We start from the raw sequence: 24,690 nt of genomic DNA, 5'->3' as shown, positions 1-24,690 counted from the left end.
CTCACCAAGGTCCTTAAAGGGCAGATATTTAAAGCTCCCAAATTAAGCTACTTTCTGATTTATGTTATAATGTTGTTTCCTAATCAAAACATACCTTAAATTGTGTTTTGTTTCATTCACACATGTTTAACACAAACCCTGTATTTTTAAGCTCAATCGTTCTCTCTAACAGAAAACAGATGTCATGTGGTAATACAGGAAGTGCTCCACTGTGTTTTTAAACTCTGTAAATCTTCACTAGAATCATGTGGATCATTTCAGCCCTGGTGTGAACACAAGTCCAGGTATGTTTTTGATGAGGTAATAACATTCTAACATGGTTTAAAGCTCAGTAGAGTCAATTTAGCATAGAATAGGACCTTTAATAGACAAAAAAGCAAGAGGTCTGAGGCTCTTTAAAAGTTTGCTTTATATACACCAACACATTTCAGCTCACATATCAGGCTAGAGATTATTTGGTTAATCGATTATCAGGGCTATTCTTGTCAAAATATAATTGTTTTAAAAAAAAACTTAAATGTTATGTGATGAATTCAGAAGCAAAATTATGTAATATCAACTCTATGCTAATGTAATGACCCTTTTTATCTGATTGTGTCTATGCAGTATAAACTTAACTTTATCATTCAGAAAGTTTGATTTCATAAAGCTGGTCACACGCTAAAGAAAATGTGGTCATTTATTACACAATGACTGCCTTTCCTTGCACACTCAAAATCAAATTATTTTATTATCTGATTTCTGGAGCTAAAAGATGAAATGTAAACAACAACATCATTTGATTTCTGTCAAGGTCACTCTGATTATTCATATCTGATTGTATGTATATGTATCAGATCTTGGTGAGTTTGTAACCACGACCACGATGAATAAAAGTAAATTAAGGATTTAAGGAGGTCATGGAGCTGTGAATAATTGTGACATTTTGATATTTCCTCACCAATAACTGTATAAAGAAATGGACTAAGGGAGTGTGAAATCACCCATAGTGTTTCAGTCAAATGAAACTCATGAGTTATAGGAGCGAATTTGGTGTTGAGTTCCATATTAGGAATAGTTTTTTTTTTTTTTTTACGGACAAAATACCAAACTAAAAACATTAGGATCAGGTGGAGCAGCTTAATATATGATAACATTTTAAGATGAAAATGACGAGGCTCACTGCAGCAGTTACATTGAGAGGTGTGTCAAGTTTCAGTGCAAAGTCATTTGGAGCCAGAAGTGCCCCCATGCTGACTTCCTATTGGAACACAGCAGCTTATGGGTTAGCTATGTCCATTTATAGTCTATGTTCCTCACACAATAATCGTAACACTAAAATTATATATTGTGACAAACTAAGCAGCAAAATCTCCTAGATTCCTTCCTTTTCCTGTACTGCTGTGCTCTTGGTTTATGTGTTAAATGCATTGTTAAGGTCAGACTCGTGTGTCACTGTGCCCATATCTTTTTGGTCCATCTCCCAAAATAATGACTTGAAGGCGCTGGGGTAATTTGCATTTGTGAATGTGTTCGCACCTGTGTCAGATGGAGGCTGTCATATCTCCACGTTCACATCAGTAAATCCTTTCTTGCCCTCATTCACCAGCACTGGCTTCTCTGTCCGTGTGTGCCATACTAAAATCTGCAGGAAGATGGATTTAAGGGAGACAAATAAATGCATGCATAAGAAATATAAAGGGTTTACATGAAGCTTTAGACAAAGCTTTAGATAAAGCTTTAGACGTAGTTGCTTTGTCTTGAATATTGCAGTTTGGCATAGTGCTTTGGCAGGTGCTTTTACTGATATAAATATATACATATGCATTCTTACTGTCACTGCAAGTTGATCAGATATGGCACTACCTGCTTGTACATGAAGATATATATGTTTAATGCCATACTGTGCAACATTCAAGGAAAAACATAACATCTCCAAAGAGACGATGTACAGCTTTACAATAGATCTATTTCTGATCTATGCTATCATGTCATTTCCTCAGGAAAAACATACCTGGAGCTGTGTTTTATTTCATTCACATATGTTCAAAACACAAACCCTGCATATTTAGGCTTTGCTCAAACAGAAAACACTCTGTTCTACCTTGTGATGTCATGTGGTAATACAGGAAGTGCTCCACTGTGTTTTTAAACTACATACACCTTCATTAGAATAATTTGGATAATTTCAGCCCTGGAATTGCCAATCTCTACACAACAAAAGATAAACTGTAGGCGGAACAGAGCATTATGAGCTTTGGAGATTTAGAAAAACTAATAATGCAAGATTACTCTTTGAAGCCAAACACAGCTCTGGGTATGTTTTAGAGGAGGTAACAGCATTATAACATGGCTTAAAGCTCACAAGAGCCAATTCCACATAATATAGAACTTTAACTTCACAGTAAAACTCAAAATATAAAACGGTGACGCTGAGTTATGCTTCTCTCACCTTGGTGCAGTTTGCAGCTTTAGGCTCCAGGTCGCCGAGGGTAACCAGCTCCTTTAATAGGCTGCTCTCCTGATAGCCTCCCTTCACTCCTCTCAGTTTGAAATAGGCCTGAGGTTTGGACAGGATGAGGCGCAGGTTGATGGCAAAGCCGGCCATGTCGATGGCAAAGGGCCGGTGAGGGTCAAACACAGTTTTCCAGCCAAATACTTTACCCAGAGAGTTCACTTTAGGAGACTCATAACGAAGTCCCCCCACAAAAGCTACAGGCCACACTGACACCTTCTTAGTGGAGCGCATCTGAGGACATGGACACAAGCAGAGGGGTAGAGGAGACAAAAATAGTACTTAGACAAGAGAAGCATTACATTAAAATATCATTACAACTAAAAAGTAGTGACCCATACATAACATATATACTCATGTAAGAATAAAAAGTATTTGTGGAAACTTGAGTAATGAATATTAGTAATATATTAGTTTATTCATAAAATTTATTTAAAATATCATTTAGTTAATGTATTAGAAATTAACGCAAAGGGACAGGCACATTTTCAAAAACTAGGCACAAAAAAACACAAAAACAAGTCATATGTGACGGTAAGGTGCAAGAAGTTCAACAGTTCATTCATTCAGTTAATTTAATATTGTCTTAACTTCACTTGAATCCTTTTAGACTTGTTCATGGTGGGAAGAGTAAACAAACTCAAGTAAGACTACTGTTATTCTAAACAAAATAAAAAATAAGGGTAAAAGTTGAGTTATAAAACTTTTTTTCTACAATTTTTTTATGTAATTTTTTCTACAATTTCTTGATGTTACTGCATGTTCCTGAGCGCAACCCACCTCTGCATTTAGTTATATATTTAGTTTTAATACCTATTGAATCTGATTATTGTTCAGTAACATGTATTTTGTATTTTGTTTTGATGCTTGCTCTTGTAACTGCTGCTGTCTCTCATCTCTTTGCCTAACCTCTTCAAAGAGCTCCAGGCTGTACGTGTTGTCGTCATCTGCGAAATAGACCACCCCAGGCTGGCTGCTGTTGGGGTTCAGGGTTTCACGGAGCCAGCGGAGAGCCAGGTTCCTCTGGATGGTGCCACGGGGTATTCGGGGGTCCCTGGTGTCCCCTCGCACCTTGTAGTTCCGGGGGGTCTCAACACTCAGATGGGTGAAGTTCAGACCAGTATCCTGCAGGAAGCGACTGACCAGTTTAGTCTTCTTCTGGGCGTCCTCCACCAGGATCCAGTGCAGGTTGGGCACATGGAGCAGCGTGTTGGCGAGGCGCGTGAGCTCAGCCTTTTGCACAGGCCGGCTGTAGGTGGGGGTGACCACGTGGAGGGTAGGGAGGGCATCAGACCAGGGTGGGGGGCGAGAGTACACATACTCTGTACGCACCACCTCCACAATGCCACGGCCTGGAGAGGAGCAGTCCTTATAGATGAAGGTGTTCCTCGAGCGACCACTGACTCTGTCATCTGTGGGAAGATATTTTAAAATGTTTTATAGATGCAATTTGAGACTGTGTGATTCTCCCTGACAGATCCTCAACAGACTAATAGAACAGTCTTTAAAGGAGCACCACTAACTTTTCTGGTGGGGAATCCAGCACCTGCCTCAACGATAGAGAACTTTATTGTCATGTGGAACAACCCATCCCCAGCTAATGCACATGACACACATGATATGTGTAGTACTTTGAACTGAGCTTTGAAGATCACAACAGCAGAATAAGCAGAGTAATTAAACTTTTGTTTCCAAATCCAGTTGAGAGAAAAATACATATTTTCTGTCCACAAAAGTGTTTTGCAAAAACAGAATAATCTGTATTTCCTCTAAAATATGGCCAGCTGTGTTGTCATCAGTTCGCCATGTTTGTTTCAGTTCATTTGGTCGCTTCCCTTTTTGCTTCCACCCAAACCACAATACTGCTCTGTGATTGGTCTGAACCACTGTAAACCTGAGCCTGATCTCAAAAGTAGGTGCAGGGCACAATGGATTCTTGTTAGTTTGTGAACTCACAAATATCACAAGAATTTATCTCAGCAAAGCAGTAATTTGGAGACAAGCAGGTGCCAAACCCTCCACGAGAAAAGTTACATAGTGCAGCTTTAACAATTATACAACTCAAAATAATAAAAGAGTGACTACAGTAAACTAGTGTCAGTTGTGAAAGGGAAGATGTAACAAGTGAGTTCATGTCTCTATACATACAAATATGTGTAGATACATAAAAAGCTCCTATGTATCATTAATTATAAGCTGTATTTTCTCAGTGGCATAAATATTCATGCAGGATATGGCATAGGTGATTACTCGTGCGAGAGGAGAGCAGTGGAGTGATGGCGTTCTGGTGCCAAACAGTGATGAGCAGTGTCCACGGCAACACAATCAAAACAATGGCCACGATGTCGCGTCTCTTCGGCATCTCCAGAGTCAGCCCTCTGTCAGAGCATCACCTACAGACCACATACAGGTACATTATGCTTTTTCAGGTACATATTGAACTATAACATAAGTACATCATCTTTGTAAAGCACAACACTGACCTATAACAACTTGATAATTAGTGCTGTCATGCGATTAAAAAAATTGATAGATTAATTAATTATGATCTGTAATTAATTAATCTAATTAATTTCATTTTAATCTCATCTAAAAATTGCTGAGAAAAGCTTCAATTTGAGGTATTTTCATTTAAATTCATTATTACATTATTGTGGCAGATCAAAAGACTGATATAGAACAAAAAAAAGTGACTTTATAAAGTCATTTATTGTTTAACAAATCTCTCCAATTTGTCTGTTGAGCCCAAGTCTCCGTGAATAAGAAACTGTTTGCTTGTAAAGTAGCAAAGACGAGGAAATCTGAACATAATAACTTTTGTCTACTTAAAGACAATAAAAAGTCCAGTCTTTCCTTAACCATATTAAAAATATTATTGATAGAGAAATGCTTTATATATGAGATCACTGGTTTTAGTCCTTGTTTTAGTCCTGGTTTAGACCTGCTTTAGTCCTACTTTAGTCTTAGTTTAGTCCTGGAATGGATTAATCCTGGTTTTAGTCCTGGTGTTAGTTCTGGTTTAGTCCTGGTTTAGACCTGGTTTTAGTTCTGGTTTTAGTTCTGGTTTAGTTCTGGTTTAGTCCTGGTTTAGTCCTGGTTTAGACCTGGTTTTAGTTCTGGTTTAGTCCTGGTTTAGTCCTGGTTTAGACCTGGTTTAGTCCTGGTTTAGACCTGGTTTTAGTTCTGGTTTTAGTTCTGGTTTAGACCTGGTTTAGTCCTGGTTTAGTCCTGGTTTTAGTTCTGGTTTTAGTTCTGGTTTTAGTTCTGGTTTAGTTCTGGTTTAGTCCTGGTTTAGTCCTGGTTTAGTCCTGGACTGGATTAGTCCTGGTTTTAGTCTTGGTGTTAGTTCTGGTTTAGAGGCTCACAGGAGGAAGCGCGGTTTATGCAGCGTAGCGAGAAAACACGATCCACACGCGGCTCACGGGAGCACGTCGGTGTCCGCGCAGAAAAACAGAAAATAAAACCGATTTTATAATAAAGCAACTCGCATACAGAAACAGTAAAGTTAGAGATTAAAAATGAGATTAACGCGATTAAAAAACATAACGCGCTAAATATGACTGTAATTAATTAATCGCAATTAACGCGATAATTTGACACCCCTATTGATAATATGATGGGTAACTTAGTTCGGCCTCTTCAGAATGGCATTTTATAGTAGTAAGCAGAAGATTTTTGTGGACATGTTTTGTTGCAAAATGGGTGTGACATTTTAAAAGCCCATTATGTGTCAGTATTTTGTTAAATATTTATAACATGATTAATGATTATGCCAATTGACCCAAGAAAATAAACTAGCTAACTAACTACTAAAAGCAGGGATGTGGGAGGGGATAAGGGGTAGGTGAAAATAGGAATTTTTAGAGCAATAATGCCTTGAATGCAGAAGAATAGTTTAGATTACTTAAAAATACATGCAACAATCAAAATACATTTATGAGTAAACTAATGGTGAGGGAGCACTGTTATAAGTGTGTTTATAACAAATCTCATCTCATCTCATTTTTAGCCTGGACTCTTTTGATCTGACTCTACAGAAGTATCAAATCGGACACTAAAACTAGTATTTAGCTCATTTGATTATTTAGCAATTTTTTCTGAAAACAGGACCAAATTAAAAGTTTAAGAATGAGCTTGAGCTTTATTAGAACTATGACCACACAGTCACAAAGAAAGTTTTATTATTTTGTGTTGAAAAAGTCAGACTAAAAAGAAAAAGAGCATTTTTAGATTATCATTGTTATATTGAAATCAGGCTTATTCCTTAGTATAATAGTATGTATGATAACACTACTCTGAAGTATGGTTTATTTAAAATAAGAGGGAAGGATGCTTTTGTTCAGAGTGTAACAAAGCCTCATATTTCTTGTGAATATTTTAAAGTCTGTACAAAGCCTGAGCCCAGCGTGGCTCTTTGTGTTTAAATGCAGTGCACACTGTGGTGGAGAGAGGACAGCTGTGTCCAATCCCATTACACAGGTCTATTTTGTTCAAACTATAAACCACTCAGCTCCTGTTTAATTAAAGTGCATATGGCAGCTTAGACTCATTTCACTAAAACATATTTAACATCATTATATTTCAGATTTTACAAAAATTCTTGCACATTTTTTATTTTGGTGAAGTTCATAATTTTATATGACATACATAAAGTAATTGCATAACTGTTACCTGTTACAAATCTCATGATTAAAGTAATAAAAAATTGCAAGACCTTTATGTTAAATGAGGATTTATACAGTCAGAAAAAAGCCTTATCTTAGTACACCCAACTTGACTGTATGTCATCTTCGACATGATATTTGAAAGTCTTTTGCTGCTTTTGGAGTTATATTTAGTGCAGTGTTGTGAATGATAAAACAGGTCGGGCTAATGGGCTCCTGCTGTAATACTATGAAAAGTGGATTTAAAGGAGACACATGGTGCAGATGACCAGAGCTGAAAGGGCTGTGATGTCAAAGAGGCATTTAGTGAAGAAAGACCCATACAAGAAATAGGTCATAGAGTGCTCCCAGCTTTGTCTGGTGAACTATAGAGATGTGTTAAAGGCTATTAGGGGCAAAGGAGATAAAGTTCAGCAATATACAAAGGTTCAACAAGTTAAAAGTAGTTGTACACATTAGGGCTGCGCAATATGGCAAAAACATGAACACAGCTATTTTTTCTGATATTGATCAGTCACAGTTTTCAATTAGATTATTTTTTTCTTTTCAAAAGACTTTAACACATAACACGAAAATAGAAAAAAAAATCCTCCACATTCTTACTTCTGGTCCAAAATTAAACCACTAAGCAGCCAGTTGTTCCAGATTTGAGATGACTAGAAATCGAATAGGCTTTACCAGACCTCTCACGATAAACTATAGGCCTATAATGCATTTTGGGGCTCAGTATTTATTGTGTGTATGTTTTCATTGTAAAATTGGGGAGATCTTGGGTATTTTTGTTGCAATTGAGCTGTATGGGTTTAATAACAAACTTCTGTGACTGATTATTGGTATTTATTTGTTGCAGCTCAGGACTTTTAATGAGTTCATCACAGTATATCTCTGTTGTAATATATTGTGCTACAGTATTTGTTAAAGTGACAGGTCTAGGCTCTACACATGTGTTGGTGTTTAGATTTTACCTTTGTTTCTGTCACATGATCTTAAATCCAGCTAGTCCCACTGAGAGGTCCATTGGTCAGAAAACTGTGTGGTGCCTGTAAGATACACAAAGAACATATAAAATCTGACTCCAGAAGTGACTCTTGGATGATTTGGTTACTAATCCAATCCAACAAATTTGTATTGCACATTAAATAAACAAGTTTCCAAAGTGCCGCAAATAGCAAAGTGAAACAAATCTAAAAATTAGCAGAATTATGTTTCGGACAAAAGGAACTAATACAAATAATAGATAAAAATAATAAAAGCAGTACTAAAAAGAATGAATTAGATAAAAAAAACAATGCATAAATAAAAAAAAAAAAAACATCTCTCTATATAAATAAATATAAGACACAAAGGACCACACAATGTAACTAGTCTGCATGATAGTAGCACAGAAGGAAAGGGCGTCTGTTTTTTAGCCATCCTCTCTGTGCTCAACACCTCTGAGTATTTAGACATAATTAGTGTTTGATTAAAAGCATCAGAAGCAGACTGAGATCAAAGGTGGAGGAGGCTAATCAACACGGGGAACGCGCTAACAGGGTCACGTCCTCAGACTCCACCGCTGAAAACAACAATGAGGTGAATTATGAAGTTGACAGTGGCTTTTTAAAGAGATACAACACTGTTTAAAGTTATTGTTAATGAGCTCATATTACACTATTTTCTGATCTGGTACAATGTTGATTCCTTGTCAAAAACAGACCTTGTGTTTTTCATTCACACATGTTTAACATATAAATCCTGCATATTTAGGCTGAGTTCTTCTATCAAACAGAAAACACCCTGCTCCACCTTGTGATGTCATTAATCATTACAGCCCTGAAATTGCCAATCTCTACTGAACTAAAGGTAAAAAGATGTTAATCTGAAAACTATCGCTTCATGACATCACAAGGTGGAACAGAGCATTTTGAGCTTTGGAGATGTAGACAGAATACTAATAAAGGATTACTGAAATGTGTTAATGAAACAATGAAACATGAGGTATGGATTAAAGCTCACAACAGTCAATTTTGTGAAAGATAGGACCTTTAAAGATTGGCTAGTTACTTAATTAAGTTTATGACAATACTATAAATTAGCCTATTTGCATTACCAATCTTGTTCAGTTTGTTTTTAGAATATGAGGGCAAAATGACACAATAAGGGCCCATCTTAATCTTCTCTTTAAATGAACACTATTCTTGAGAGTTCTTCTCTCAAACAGAAAACACTGTTCCACCTTGTGATGTCATGTGCTACGCTGTGTTTTTAAACTCCATACACCTTCACTAGAATCATTTGGATTATTTCAGACCTTGATGAGGAAGATCTGCTGAAAGAAATACAGATGTTGGAAGCTCAATTAAGAGAGAAACAGGAGGAAAATGAAAAGGAGAGAGCTCTCCATCTGGAACAATATGAACGCAAGTGTGTCTATGCAGAAAATCTCCAGAACCAAATACATCGTTTGAAAAGGGAGAAGTCCACTGCATATGAGAAACAAATGAAAGATGTCAGGGCAGAGGTAAAGGATGAGCTCAAGGGACAGACCACTGCCAACTCTTTACTTCGAGGGCAACTTAGTGAAGTCAAGTTGCAGGAGAAAGAGCTAAAGGACCAGATCACCACTCTCACCCAGCACCTGGAATAGGAGCAGGTGGAGAAGCATGACCTGATGCGTCTTGTGGCCGAAATTGAATGTACTTTGAGAACTAAAAAGTTCTCATCGTCCATTCAATTGAATTGAAAATGGTCTGATGGAACAATTAGCTCACGTATGAATTCTTAAATTTGTATTGGAGCTAAGGCTATGTTTTCCATTCTTACCTTTTCATTAATGTTTATTGTTATTAATTATTATTTGTTATTTATTTATTTGTTATTTGTTTATTGTTATTGTTATTAATGTTTTCATATAAAAATATCACTCCCCCCGAACAGCCACCTTACCGTGGTGGGGGAGTTTGCGTACCCGAATGATCCTAGGAGCTATGTTGCCCAGGACATTATGCCCCTGGTAGGGTCTCCCATGGCAAACAGGTCCTAGGTGACGGGGCAGACTAAGAGCAGTTCACAGCACCCTTATGAACTTAGAAATATCGAGGACCGTGATGTTGCCCGGTATGGAGCAGCCGGGGCCCCACCCTGGAGCCAGGCCTGGTGGCCGGGCCTTTGCCCACGGGGCCCGGCCGGTTGAGAGATACCGGCTAGATATAGTCGGGCTCACTTTTACTTCTTACTTCTCACTTCTGCCTGTAATTGCCACTACTGAACAAAAGGTAAAAGATGTTAACTTAAAATCTACCACCACATGACATCACAAGGTGGAACAGAGCATTTTGGGCTTTGGAGGTGTAGAAGACTAAAAATTAAGACATACTCAAACATGTGTGAATGAAACAAAACACAACTACAGATATGTTTTTAAGAAGGTAACAGCATTATAACAATAAAGTGTCCATTTTGTGTTTTTGTGTAATATATGCCTTCAAATGAATGAGTCTTGATCCAAATGGGCCTTTGCTAAACAGTGTATTCTATCATCGAAGACAAGCACAAATGTAGCAGGGTGGGGAGGAGAAGGTGGACTAATTAATGATGAAAACAGAGTTGGCTCCCTTCCTAACAGGAGGATCCAAGCACAATTATCCCTGTCAATCAAACTGAAGCCTAGAAGTGAAGCCTGTGGCCACACCGTGTACCAGCAGACTTTTTGAGGGGAGCTGATATTGACTGCAACTCCTCTTTGAATATAAATACCAGTGTTTCCCAAAGAGTGGGTCGCAACCCTCAGGTGGGTCACAAGAGAGTTTTTTTGGATCACCTTGTCAAGATCTGCATGTAGGTCTGCAACATATAGCTCTGACACATGAGAGAGCTAGTGACTCAGCAAATCCTATCTGCCTGCCTTGAACAAGTGTTCCTGCAGCTAAAGTTGAGAAATGCTTGCTTGGTTGTCCAAAAAGAAGGGTGATACATCAGCAAAGGTCAGTGCATATACTAAAGGATACTTAAGGATCCTTTTATCGCTGGTTCAATTACTGTTTTTCAGTTTTGTTTAAAACCTGAGTAATACTAATTGTTCTGACAGACACGATCACTCAATCAACAATAAAATGCCCTCATCAATGTTCAATAATGGTCAAATCAACCTTTATTTGTTGCGAAGGTTTGTGACTTTTAAAATATGGGTCCCCAGAAAAAAGGTTGGGAAACACTGGTAAATGCCACCATTAAGTGTTTTTTGGACACATATTTTGTTTATTTGTCTGTTATTTTCTACTGGTAAGATAGTAATAGTTGGCTTCTTTAATGTTATAAATTGTTTAATGGAGAATATTTGATCCACATTATTTTTGACATTGCGAGTCTAATTTAACTGCAAACTTTGTAATCCCGTAAAAGCGTTAACAAAGGAAGTAATTTAAATGTTCAAAAATACACGAACGCTATCTATTCCTTTGAGACAGAATAAAATAAGCTATTTTTGAACTGTATAAAACTGCATTTCTTTTATAATTACAATTCCACCAATCATTCAGCATATAAATGCGACCGTGGGCACTAATGATGTTTTACCACAACCGTCTGATCATAAACTATAACTGCCTCAAAGCGCCACAAAAGGAAATCAGACTGGAGACAAGGTTTTAAGTGTAAGACTATGGACTTGGTTTCATATTACATTGCAATACACTACAGGCCAATAATAATTAAAGGTGCATTGTGTAACTTTTCTAATGGAGGGTTCATCAAATGTTTTTCTTCATGGAGATATTAATGTTTTGCCTGGAATGTTTCACAGTATTCTATTAAACCTTTCTATCTTCATGGAGACCAAACCAGACCAAGTTACAGGTCAGATCTGTGGAGAGGCAACCCCGCTCACAGTCAGAATGTCTGTTTTTCTAGGTGTTTTTGAGCTGTTTAATGTCATACTGTGGAACATTCCAGGCAGAGCAATGACATAGCTATAGAAACAAGGCGATGGATCCCCAACCAAAAAGTCACATAGTCCTTAAATACAGATGGGGGCAGCTAAAATGAATACTGTTAAAATGCAGTTTTTTGTTGGTGATTTTTTGAGTTAGGAGTGAGCAGACTTCTCAGAATTATCACCTTCTCAATTAAGTCTTACGTTCTTTACACTTTCGCCCAACATAAATTAAGCAGAAACAGTTCTTCTCTATTTTCTCCACCACTCTGGCCTCTATGTAAGAATAAAAAGTCATCTTTCAAAGGTGCACTGAGTAACCTTTTGGTGAAGAGTGTACTGCCTATCTCCACGGGGATTTTATTGCTTTGCCTGGAATGTTCCATTAGCCTGATTCATCAGCCGGTTTCACTTCATGAAAACCGCCTGACCTTGCAGCATTAAGATTTGTTCACTCGATGGTAGGTGGGTACTTTTTTAATTTAACCAGTCGCTGCTATTTGTTTGTGACATATGTAGTGCGCCACTAATGGGGCTAACTGGTATATTAAGTTTTTCCCAAATCCCCTAGGAAGAAGGACAATAACGGCTTTGCCCTTGATAAAATTCACCAAACATTCTCTTTGTTCCAGCTTTAAATCCTCGATCTCGGGAATTGTTGCTAACACAGAATGTATGGCTTCGTCTACATCCATCTTGACCGCTTTGTTTACTGTTGTGCTGTAAAAGGGACCCAGACAGGCGCTTGAGTTCATGGCTTCACAGCTCTTCACTGATTGGCCTGAACTGTAATGTAGCGTGGAACATTCTCGATAAACCAATAATATTTCCATGGAGACAAGCTGTAGCCGACCCTTCACCAGAAAGGTTGCGCAGTGCACCTTTAACTGTGGTGGGGGTCAAGTACAAAGTAATCAATATCTGGTTCTGGCATACCCCACTCTCTGGCAACAGAACTGCTGGGATCAGTACTGTAACTATTAGTAACATTAAAAATACTCACATTACTGTAATTGTGTACATTTTTGGGGTGATTTTTAGCCATTTAATTGTAATTAGCTACTTTTTTAAATCATATTAGTTACTGGTCCCTGTACACACCTGTCTCACATCTATCTCTGCTCCTGTCTAAAATGAAAAAACACTGTGATTGATGTTTAAAATATAATCCTGCTTTAATTTATTAAATCAAGTTTTACATAAAATACTGATCTAACCACCATTAAAGGTCATATATTATGCTAAATGTTTTCTTGTGAGCTTTAAAAGGACAGTTCGGAATTTTGGACATAGGACCTTATTTCCTAGTGAGCCAGAGTGTTGGAGACGTGTGGAGACACTTTTTTAAATATTCCAATTGCATCGCATGAATTGGCGCATGTTGAGGGACTATTTTTTCATTTCTTTCCACCGCTGCCAAGATTTCTATCAGGAAGTACAGCTCACTATTGCTGCTCAGACATAAATCCTTCAAATGCAAAGTTGGTTTTACTTCTAAAATTATTCTATCAACACATTCACATCAACAGTCTGGTGTAATAATAGATTTGCTTCTGGTGTTTTGTGGAGTGGGTAAGACTGTTTTTAGTAGCAGGCCAACTATGGCCATTGACATTCGCTAGCCTAGCACCAGCGACCTCTGCAAATACAAGGACTAGATGGAATATTTTAAAAAGTGTCTCCACACGTCTTCAACACTCTGGCTAAGTAGGAAATTAGGTCCTATGTCCAAAAATCTGCCTCTTTAAGCTATGTAAGAATGTTGTTGTTTTTTTCATTCGCACATGTTTCAGTAACTCTGTTGTTAGTCTGTCTACATCTCCAAAGCTCAAAATGCTCTGTTCCACTTTGTGATATCATGAAATGGTAGTTTTCATGTTAACAGCTACATTTTAATCTTTTGTTTAGTAGAGATTGGCAACTCCAGGTATGTGCATTTTAAAAACACAGTGGAGCACACCTTGTAGTAATGTATGACATCACAAAGTGGAACAGAAGAACTCAGCCTAAATATGCAGGGTTTGTGTGTTAAACAAAACACATCTTCAGGTAGCTGAGGAGGAAACAACATTATAACATAGGCCAGAAAATAATGTAATATGAGCTCTTTAATGTAACTGTTCTTTTACTTGAGTACAAATTTTCAGTTCTCTTTAGGATTATGGCATAAGATTTTTGAACAGGTCACTTCCAAATATTTTACAGAGCCTAAAATTGCTCCTGTCACTCTTCTATGACAAACTAATTTAGGTCTACTGCTGACACAAAGGCTTTATATGGTGTTTTGTCAGCAAATTCACTTGTCAAAGCAAAGCAATGAATGTCAAAGCACCAAAAGAACCACCGCACACTTTGAAACTCTCAGCAGTGTCACCTCAGACTGAGACGAAAGCTTTGAAAGACTCAAAGATAAAGATGACAGCTCTCTACAGCATTGGGAATACATATGGGTTTTTGTGCTATTGTTTGTGTATGTATATGTTTTAATAATTGGCAATATTGTCTATCCAAGTTCATATAAATGCTCTTTTGCAGCTTGTATGTAATCATAAACATACCTGGAGTTGTGTTTTGTTTCATTCACACACACATATTTGAGTAACCCTTTATTATTAGTCTGTCCACACCCCCAAAGCTCAAAATGCTCTGTTCCACTTTGTGATGTTGTAGTTTTTAAGTTAACAGCTACATTTTACCCTTTGTTCAGTAGAGAGGTTAGGTTAGGTTGCTTTATTCGTACCGGTAGGTAAATTTGTTTTGCAGATTTGAGAGGCTGGTCCCACATTTCACATTTCATTCATCCATATTATGTGCAATAAACACAATTACAAAATAAAGTGTTACAGTGCTCCAGTGCAGAATGGCTTTGTTCCATAAATAATTAATAACATTCATCCATAACGCTTGGATAAGATCACAATAAATAGTAAATATATAGAAAAAAACAAAAACATGATTTTTTTCCAAGACAACATACTAAAATAGATAGGTAAATAGATTATAATTTTTTCATAAGTACGATAGCAGCTGGAACGAACTGCCTTTTAAAACGATTCGTTCTAGATCTTGGGACTAAAAGAGAGCGGCAATTCCAGGACTGAAAACATCCAAATGATTCTAATGAAGTTGTAGTAAGTAGCATTGTTGGGCAATATTGTTGTACTATAATAGTGGCCATATATTTGCTATTAAAAGATGACAGTTTAACCTGTTCCCATCCACCTAATTTTGGCGTGTGCACAATAGCACTACATACCCAAATACCATAGCTTATTAAAAAAAAAACTTAGAACCCACATGCTTGTGTGAGGCATCATTTTAAAGCTTAGGCCTTCTAGTTTCTGTAGATATGCATATGCTGCCTAACCTACACTACAGTCAATTAAAAATGTCTTTTTTTTGCTTCAGAAAAAAATAAAGAAAAAAATAAAGGCCCTAGCTTGGGCATACTTCATGCTAGGCATTTGTGACTCACTACACTCACTGTTCAGGTTGTTGGCAACAACTGTGTAGAATTTCAGATCTCTAGGACTAAGGGTTTTGATGCTGTGAGCCTTTGTGTATACAAAATGGGAAAGTTCACTTAAAAGTGCTCAAAATAGTCCATAAAGTACACAACAAGAAGCTGAAACAGTGAATATTTAGTTGACTACAGCCCTACTGTTAAAGCTGCTGGATAACACACATCATTATCATCATTACAATGGCCCATTATACATACGCACGAATGACTAACCCTTTTATTGATATCTGCTATTTACAGTCATGGAGTCTAGCCAAGCCCACTATAGCTGACTGTATACATGCCTGTCCATTCTACACATCTCCTTGTGTAACATCTATACTGCAGGCCTGTCCCACTTTGCTCTGCTCACTGTTCGAGGTGACGGATTAGATAGAAATGTTGAGTGAAGTGTTGAATACATTAGAGGTACTCAAGGATTTAAGGCTAAAACTTTTTCACCTCCGCTCCTCTACCTGAGCTGAGATTGTACAGCTGTTGGAAATAGGTGATTCTTTCAAGATAGATAGGAGTATTTGTCATTACTAGATCCCATATTAATCATAACATAATATACATAAAATACCATTGTTGATATAGTTCTTCTCCATTGTCTTTTAGTATGGAACAGATTTCTGAACACTTTAATTCCTATGATAGAAGAAATTCTCAATATAGATCTGATATAGGCAACAATAAAGACAATCAAATATAAACGTTCTAATATCTGTGAGCCAAAATAAGAAAACTTATGGGGTTTTAGCGTGCTGTTATGTGGAACATTTTGAAGATTTTTCCCATTCGAAAGATAAAATATTTTTGGAATTATTAATAACTGTGACAACAATCCTAAATTCTAGTAATTCTGAAAAATAATTATAATGTGTTGGTAATGAAGCTACTCTTAGCAATATAATTAGTACAAATAAAGCAAAGTAAATGTAACACATCCATCTCTGTTCAAATATTAAGTTTTAAATTGTTAATAACTATGACAACTAAATTCTCATAACTCTGAAACTTAATTATAATGTGTTGGTAAGAAGTATGTTGCATAAAAGTACGCTTAGCAATTCAATAAGTCAAAATAAAACCAATAAAATAATTGTAAAGTAACTGTAACTCACCCACCTCTGTTAAAGAAGATGTCCCATGAGCACAGTAAAGCCGCCATGACAGATATACAAATCCATTATGAGCTACACGTTGTTTATGAACTCTCCCTGTAGATTTGGGGTGACAAGGGCCAGGTCCCGGTCCCCTCTGTCTCCCATGGGTGCTGTCCAATCGGAGCAGAGTAGGGTGGCGTCCGCGGTGCCAGCGCCTGCACAGATAGAGGAGGTCATGGCGCTGAAAGAATGCTGCTTCTCATTGGAAAAACAAAGGCCAGGATTGTCAAAGCTTGTGCGGGTGAGGAGCAGAGGCGGAGGGCTGCCACGGCCTGGAGGACATGGGACAATGGAATAAATCACATAATAAAACAGGTCACTCACAAGCTGGGCAAATGGAGTCCTGCTTATGTGTCAGATGCCCTCCCATTCTCTTGTGTCCCTGTGTGTCACATGCCCTCTCGTCCTCCTCTGTCCCTCCCATCATCTTATAGGTTTCAGCTTCCTCTTATAATTCTTGTTAAATTGTTAACCGCTATAGCAACAGCCCTAATTTTTCATGAATGGACTTTTCGAAACCTGTGTGTGTCAGATGCCCTCCCATCCTCCTATCCATTGATTGTGAAGTGATGAAAATCAAACACTGTTTCCATAGCAACTGAAAACAAAATATTATGTCTTTTGAATGGGCAAAAGTCATCAGAATATTCCTGTGTGTCAGATGCCCTCCCATCTTCCTATCCATGTTTTTCACTATGATATGAAATTAGGACGAGTGCCATTGCAATTTTGGCTGATTCATCAGCCAGTTTCACTTTGTGGAAGCTGACCTTGCAGCATTAGAATTCACTCGCTTGACGGTGGGCGGGTACTTTTAAAAAAAATGTATTTAAGTAATCGCTGCTATTTGGTCATGACGTATGTAATGCGCTGCTAACGGGGCTAACTGGTATATTAAGCTTTTCTCAAATCCCATACGACATTTGGGCAATAACGTCTTTCCACTTGATAAAATTCACCAAAACATTTACTTTGTTGTGGGTTTAAATCCTCGATCTCTGGAATCGTTGCCAACACAGAATGTATGGCTCATGGCTCTTTTTGCTGATTTTTGCTGATTGGCGGGTGCCTGAACTCGCACTTTCGAGGTTCTTGCAAACTGTCTAGTGTATTCCGTTTCCTGACCTAGTCACTGGAGAGAAATGAAATTGAGTGGAGGCACTAGGTGACGCCAGCCTGGTTAATAGCAATTAACAACTGAAAACAAAATATAGTATTATATCTTTTGAATGAGCAAAAGAGCTGGAAGTGCATATATCTAGATGCCCCCACCCTCCCCCCATCCTCTTGTATCCCTGTATAACACATGCCCTCCCTTCCTTCAGTATTTCTGTGTGTCAGATGCCCTCCTATCCTCATAGATCCCAATGTATATGATGAAGCAGTACACTTCCAGGGCATTATCTTCATGAGGGGAAAAGTGCACTAGATTGTGGGATTACTAATGGCTCCTTACCGCTGTTTAGGAAGCTCCTGAGGTCCGTATGCTAAAGGAGCTTTGAAAAGAAAGATGCAGGCTCCTTTTCCTAACTCCTTCCTAAATCAGACTATTTGGAGAGTCCTTGTCATGGTAGATGGTGATGTTTAGATGCTTGGATGCCCCTTGCCAATTAAGGTTAAATTAAAGGTACACTTTATTGTAGTGTCCTCTGCATTTGACCCATCCTTCCATCCTTCCATCCTTCAATGCCGCATCTCTGTGATCTTGAGCTAGGCTTGGTCACTCAGGACTAACTTAGGTGGAGGATTTTACCTATTATGCATATTTTAGGTTGATGGGAAACCAGACTACCCAGTGGAAAGCCAGCCACGTGGAGAACATGCTAACTCCACACGAAAAGTCCAGATTGTATAGAGGTATTTAAAAGAAGCCAAGGAGGGAGGAGACAAGGATGAAGTGAACATAGGGAGAAAAGAGAAGGAAGAGAGAAGGAAGGAGGAAACAAGGATAGAGGAGAGAAGTATGGAGTGAAGATTGAGGGACACAGGCCACTATTCAGTACAAATGTATTTTTGTTCATTCTGCGGTCATTTCTAAACATGTGAAAGGGGAGGAGTGTGGGAGCTCCAGGCAGTCACTATGTTAAACAGAGGGTAGATATGCATGAGATCTGAACAAATGAGAGGCAGCTCCGATTATCTCTCCGATAATCTTAGTTTCAGTTGATGAACAAAGAGACATGATGGGTGTGTGGCACATTTCTTTAGGCGTTCTTTGTCAGAGTCAGTTTTCAGTACCACATGTATGTGTAATATAATGTCTAATACTATGTGCACTACACTGCTGGTCAAAAGGTTTAGAACACCACACTTTTTCCAGTTCTTTACTGTTTACTGTTTACTGTTGACCAAAATGTATTCTAAACTTTTGATTCATGAATATGTCCACCTTTGTCAGATATAACAGCTGAACACACTCATAGCATCCCAAGTCTTTTGCAGAAGTTCCCATAAATGTGTGGCACTTGTAGGTTGCTTCACTCTTCTGTCCAGTTCATCTCAAACCAGCTCAATGGGGTTTAAGTCTAGAGACTGTGCTGGACACTCTATGTTTTCAGCTCACCATCTTGTTCTTTTTTCCTGAGGCGTTTTGGCTGAGCTTGGACTTGTGTTTTTTATCGTTTATCTTTTTTTTTTTTTTTTTTTTTTACTTCTGGCTGTTCAATACTTATCTTTGTAACATTTCACGCTCTTCATTGGACTTGCACAACTTGAATTGCAATGAATAACTGGAAATTAAATGAGGGTGTTCTAAAACTTTTGACTGGTAGTGTATATTGGATCCCACTGGAAAATGATGTTTTTTTGTGATTTTTCTCTCATTGAAGTAGATGCCAAGTAGGCCAGTGTATGTCCCATACAGTCAAACGGGAAGAATATATTGTATATTTAAAGCACTATTTTCTGATCTATGTTATAATGTTGTTTTCTCATCAAAAATACCTGGAGCTTTGTTTGGTTTCATTCACACATGTTTAATACACAAACTGCATATTTATGCTGAGCTCTTCTCTCAGACTGAAAAAAATCTGTTCCACCTTGTCATGTCATGTGGTAATGCAGGAAGTGCTCTACTGTGTTTTCATCATTTGAATAACTTTAGCTACAAAATTGCCAATCTCTACTGAACAAAAGGTCAAAGGGAGCTGTTAACTACCACTACAAGGCATCATAAGGGGGAATAGAGCATTTTGAGCTTTGGAGATGTAGACAAACTAATAATAATGAATAACTCAGACATGTGTGAATGAAAAAAATCACCACTCCACATAATGTTTTTGAGTACGTATCAACATTATAACATGACTTAAAGCTCACAAGAGTCAGTTTTGTGCAATATAGGACCTTTAATCTTAATGGGTTTTTTACATAACACATGAAAACCTATATGATCACCACAGCATTCTAAATGGAGGTTTTGAATAAATATATTGTAGCAAGAAGCAACAACTACGCACACTAACAACCACCCCTGTCACCACTGTCACCACACATTGAAAGTATTAAAGGTATTTATTTATTTAAAATTTATTTAAAAACAAATCTTGTCACTTCCCTGTTCTGAGCGATGAACATTTAATATGATTTAACCCCTGGCCTTGAAACCTAAATGGGACACAATTCTGATGGGCATGTCTACTGATGAGATTAGGACTGAGTCATGCATATTTTCTTGCTTTTGAATGCTCCAAAAAAAAAAAAAAAAAAAAAACCTTGTCTCCTTCCACTTTTCTATACTTTCTATTTTTATTTCAATAATAACAATATTGCTGGTATGTGGTAAATACAGGAAGTGCTCCACCATGTTATTAAACTCCATAAACCTTCACTATAGAATCATTTGGATGATTTCAGACCTGGAGCTGTTAACTTGAAATCTACTACTGCATGACATTACAAGGTGGAACAGAGCATTTTGAGCTTTGGGGATATAGACAGACTAATAAAGGATTACTCAAACAAACATCTGTGAATGAAACAAAACACATCTCCAGGTCTGTTTTTGATGAGGTAACAACATTCTAACATGGCTTAAAGCTCAATTTTGCATTATAAAAGGTTTGCAGACCTTTAAGCTGTTTCAGATCAATCAATTTTGTTCATTGTAAAATTAAGCTTTAAGTCATGTTAGAATATGTCTTCTAAATTCAATCCTGTCTTCCTGTCTGTCAAAACCATGCCTTTGGTGTGGACAGATGGCTCAAAATGAGAACCTGATGCAAGAAAATCCACTAAACAAAATGTGTAGGTGTGCTATAACATAGAGATGATTTTCCATAGCTGTGTGTTTATTAGAGAGGCATAGAGAAGCACTAACTTTTCACTGTGGTAATTAGTGACTTCTTCTACAGAGACGGTCTTTGGAAATGCCACTTGGCTGTCATGGCTGTTTTATTTTTGTTGTTCACATAACTATAATGGTATAAAATAAAATGTGTGGATTTGAAACTTGAGGTGGAAGAAAAAAAACAACAAACTCTCACTGCCAAATGCTTTCTACTTTCAAACTGACTGTAATACAAAGGAGCTGATAACAGAGTTTAATAACAACCATTTTGAAAACTGCACAAAATCATGACTAAAATTATCTATTGAATAAAAAGATGAGTACTGAAAATAAGAAACAGAAGTTGAAACTCGCTATATACTTCTTAGATAAATCTAACACAAATGCTGCTGCTTGAATCGTGTTAATTTAAATTTTGTTCGAGTAAAATTATTTTTAGTTTTAGTTAAGATTTAGTTTTAGTCCAATTTTTTTATTTTATATATTCCTTGGACATTGAGTTTGTTCATGGTTTGAGGTTTGAGGACTTAAAAAGTGGAACTGGAGCTACTTGATTCATGTATGTACACCAGTGGTAGTAGTACTTTTAGTTCAAGAGAAATATCTCCTTTTAGTCATAATTTTAACCAACAAAAATTCATATTATTTTGGTCATAATTTCAGTTTTTATTATTACTTTTTAGTTTTAGTCAACAAAAACATAACATTGATGACAAAATTAACACACAAGAAATCATCTGTGAAGTTACCGGTTGGACCTGGAAGTGACATAACCAGCACAAACCCTGTACATACAGTATGTCTTACTGAAACAAATGGCAGATGTGTGTTCTGTGGGTGGTATGAAATGATGCTGCTCCTAGTGAAGATGTTTACACGTCCAAATGGTGTGAAGTGAACATTTAACAAGTCCAGCTCACTCTGCCAACAGAGCCCTTCACACTCCTGCCTCCTCCTCATCATCAGGGCCATAATATTCCCAGCAGAATATGCTTCGGAAAAAGCTGTTATAGAGTTCTATATAATTCTCATAACTGTGAACATATGTTTCTTTCTTCTGAAAATGTATACTCATGTACAAGTACAGCTAGTTACGTGGCTAAAAATGTACTCAAAAGTAAAAGGTACAGGTTACTTTTTAAGTGTAAATATTTGTAATTAGTGACTTTCAACCCTTGCTCTGTCTGAAAATGTTATATAAAAAATGTTGAGCTATAAATATTGAGCGAGAATGAACTTGAGCTAGAACTAAATGGAGCAAGATTAAATATATCATCACGGTTTATTCAGAATGATATTTTGATTAAAGCACATACATGAAAATCCATTACTTGCTACAGTGAAATGCAACTATGAATTCTGAATTCAATGGTTCCATTATTATTACTAAAATGTTTTGCAGATTAGATTTTATTATATCAACTGGGACAATACAGTATGGGCCAAGCTTTGTTTTGATTTCATCTTAACCTCACATTTATACATGGGGATTTTCTTTTAGCTCTTCCTTTGATCCCTATTTTGTGGTGTCCCCCAAGGAACTCTTCTTGGTCCCTTTTAATTCTCAATGTATGTGCCCCCTTTACCAAATGATTTACAAACAAATCAAAATGAAAACATTTTCATTTCATTTTGTGTCCAATTCCCCAACAGTGACCCAATATTCATGACTTGCCACATATTTGCATGCGTAAGAAATTAATTTTAACAAAATCTCTATTGCTTCAGCACCCTCCATCTTTCAAAATAATTTCCGTTTAATTAATTGCATCTGTTGATGTAATAAACAATTGTAAGATTATTTCCTCTGAGGCAATCACTAGTCATAAAAATGCATGTTTGTCTTGGAATCGATTCAGTGATCCTAATCAAAGTAATAATTGCATTAAGAGCAGAGCGTTCTTATGACAATAATCAAGTGTTGGCCAGAGGGACGCTCCACTCAGAACACTGTTAAAGTCTGCCAGCCGTGTACTGAGTTTGATCCAGTTAATCCAATGATCAAACCACACACAGCTTCTCACATTATAAGTGTGAATTTTTCATGCATTACTTATTAATGACATTCTTTGCAAACACTGCATTCATGTATTGTAATAGAAAAGAGCAAAAATGTGGATTCTGGCGCTGGTCCAAATAGGATGGATAGGTGTCATGGTGTAGGCATATTTAAGAACCATGAACACAGTTAAGCAAAAAAGTAAATTTTGTCTTTACCCAGGAGAGATATATTGTACGAGTTGCTCTTGGGGTCAAAATAAGCCAGCAAGTCCAAGTGGATCAAAAATAAACAAATAAATAATCCTGATTAGACCTGGGTGTTTCATGAGAAATGCTGTTCCATTTTGATTAACTGTTTAAAATGATGTATAGAAGCACCTTAATCTGAATAAATTAGCATGTATTTGAATCTCCCACAAAGATCCATGCACACATAAAAATACATAAACAATCACAGCTATGCTCAAATGTAGTCATCAAGCATCTCTCCTCAGATTATAAAGCAGGGCCCTCCAACCTGTTTTTCCTGGAGAGCTACTTTTACAAAACAAAAGTGGCACACAGCTCCCCCTGAGAGCCATAAGAAATAGAACTGACACAACGGTGACAGCTAGCCTTAGATAAAGTACACTTATATACCCATAAAACATAAACCATTATGATTTCTGTTTATTGCATAGGCGGCTCTTGAGGTCAGCGGTGTCCTGTCTGCATCGAATTATTAATGTATTTTATTGTGGACGTGCACTGTTAGCATGCTAGTTGTTTTCATATCTCTGGTCTGATCTTGGTGAATAATTAGGATGCTCAAAATGCATAAGATAAGTGAGGAATAACTCTGGACCACTGTAAACTGTAATAATTTTTTTTTTTTAGGGCAAAATCAGATACAGTGCCTTTAAGTAAATTAGTACTACACATGTGATAAATCCAAATTAAATTATTTGTTGTCATATGCAGAATTCCTAAATCCTATGAGAAGCTGCTTGGAAGTGAGTGGAGTGCTACTGGTTGGATTTTTTGATTATATTCATCAGTAAAGCACAAGGTTACATTTGCTCATAAAAATAAACCCCAAAGTGAGAGACATTAATTTCATGTTAGCTAAAATTGTAATACATCGTTTTAGATCCTGTTAGAGGTGTTGGAATGGTGACGAATGTAGAGCACAGGATGAAGATATGCAAAGAAGATATAACAGAGGAGACAGAAATGCAATTACTCTGTTTGGATATTTGGCTGTGATGTGAAAGCAATTGACTGTTCATAATAATTATAACATATTGCGCAGTAATTGGAAGAGGAGTTAAGGTGTGGTTGTAACTACGTGCGTTAATTGAGCAGTAGATCAAAATTTTCACATAAATGCACTCTCTCTCCTCTCTATCAATCAGGTGTTTCATCTATATCCAGTAATTGGAAGAATACTTTTAAAATGTATTTAATGATTTGGCCACTATGGCTTGCTGCGTTCGTAAATGATTGACCCATGCCGACCCCGCCCCCAAATGGCGCCATAGGAGGAGGCGTCAGGCAATGCGGGGTCGCTTGCTGGGTCCATTACCACAGGCACTGAGCTGCCATGATCAGGCTTTAGCCAATAAACACTTAGAAAAAAAAAAAATTTAGTAACAGATTACTGAATATCTGAATTAAAATGTAT

General features: G+C 37.2%; 1 protein-coding gene across 1 annotated transcript; it reads right to left on the bottom strand.

Moving 5' to 3' along the window:
- Positions 1-1,537: 1,537 nt before the first annotated feature.
- Positions 1,538-4,856, bottom strand: b3gat1b (beta-1,3-glucuronyltransferase 1 (glucuronosyltransferase P) b). The gene is made up of 4 exons (XM_055148645.1): positions 4,751-4,856; positions 3,404-3,906; positions 2,432-2,728; positions 1,538-1,624 (listed from the first exon to the last, which is right to left on the bottom strand). The coding sequence occupies exons 1-4, from the start codon at positions 4,854-4,856 to the stop codon at positions 1,538-1,540; spliced, it is 993 nt and encodes a 330-aa protein (XP_055004620.1).
- Positions 4,857-24,690: the final 19,834 nt, after the last annotated feature.

The sequence above is a fragment of the Boleophthalmus pectinirostris genome, unplaced genomic scaffold (assembly GCF_026225935.1).
Source record: "Boleophthalmus pectinirostris isolate CB_2022bp ecotype Guang Dong unplaced genomic scaffold, ASM2622593v1 HiC_scaffold_12, whole genome shotgun sequence".
Classification (NCBI taxonomy): Eukaryota; Metazoa; Chordata; class Actinopteri; order Gobiiformes; family Gobiidae; genus Boleophthalmus; species Boleophthalmus pectinirostris.
This window is presented reverse-complemented; position numbering and strand designations above follow the sequence as displayed.

Bases quoted from the DNA above. Each gene is read 5' to 3' on its own strand.
- b3gat1b (XM_055148645.1), bottom strand. From the start codon at position 4,856: ATGCCGAAGAGACGCGACATCGTGGCCATTGTTTTGATTGTGTTGCCG. The intron at 3,907-4,750 runs GCACGAGTAATC...ATCTTCCCACAG, and splicing joins CACTCCACTGCTCTCCTCTC to ATGACAGAGTCAGTGGTCGC. The intron at 2,729-3,403 runs GTTAGGCAAAGA...CCATGTCCTCAG, and splicing joins GCCTGGAGCTCTTTGAAGAG to ATGCGCTCCACTAAGAAGGT.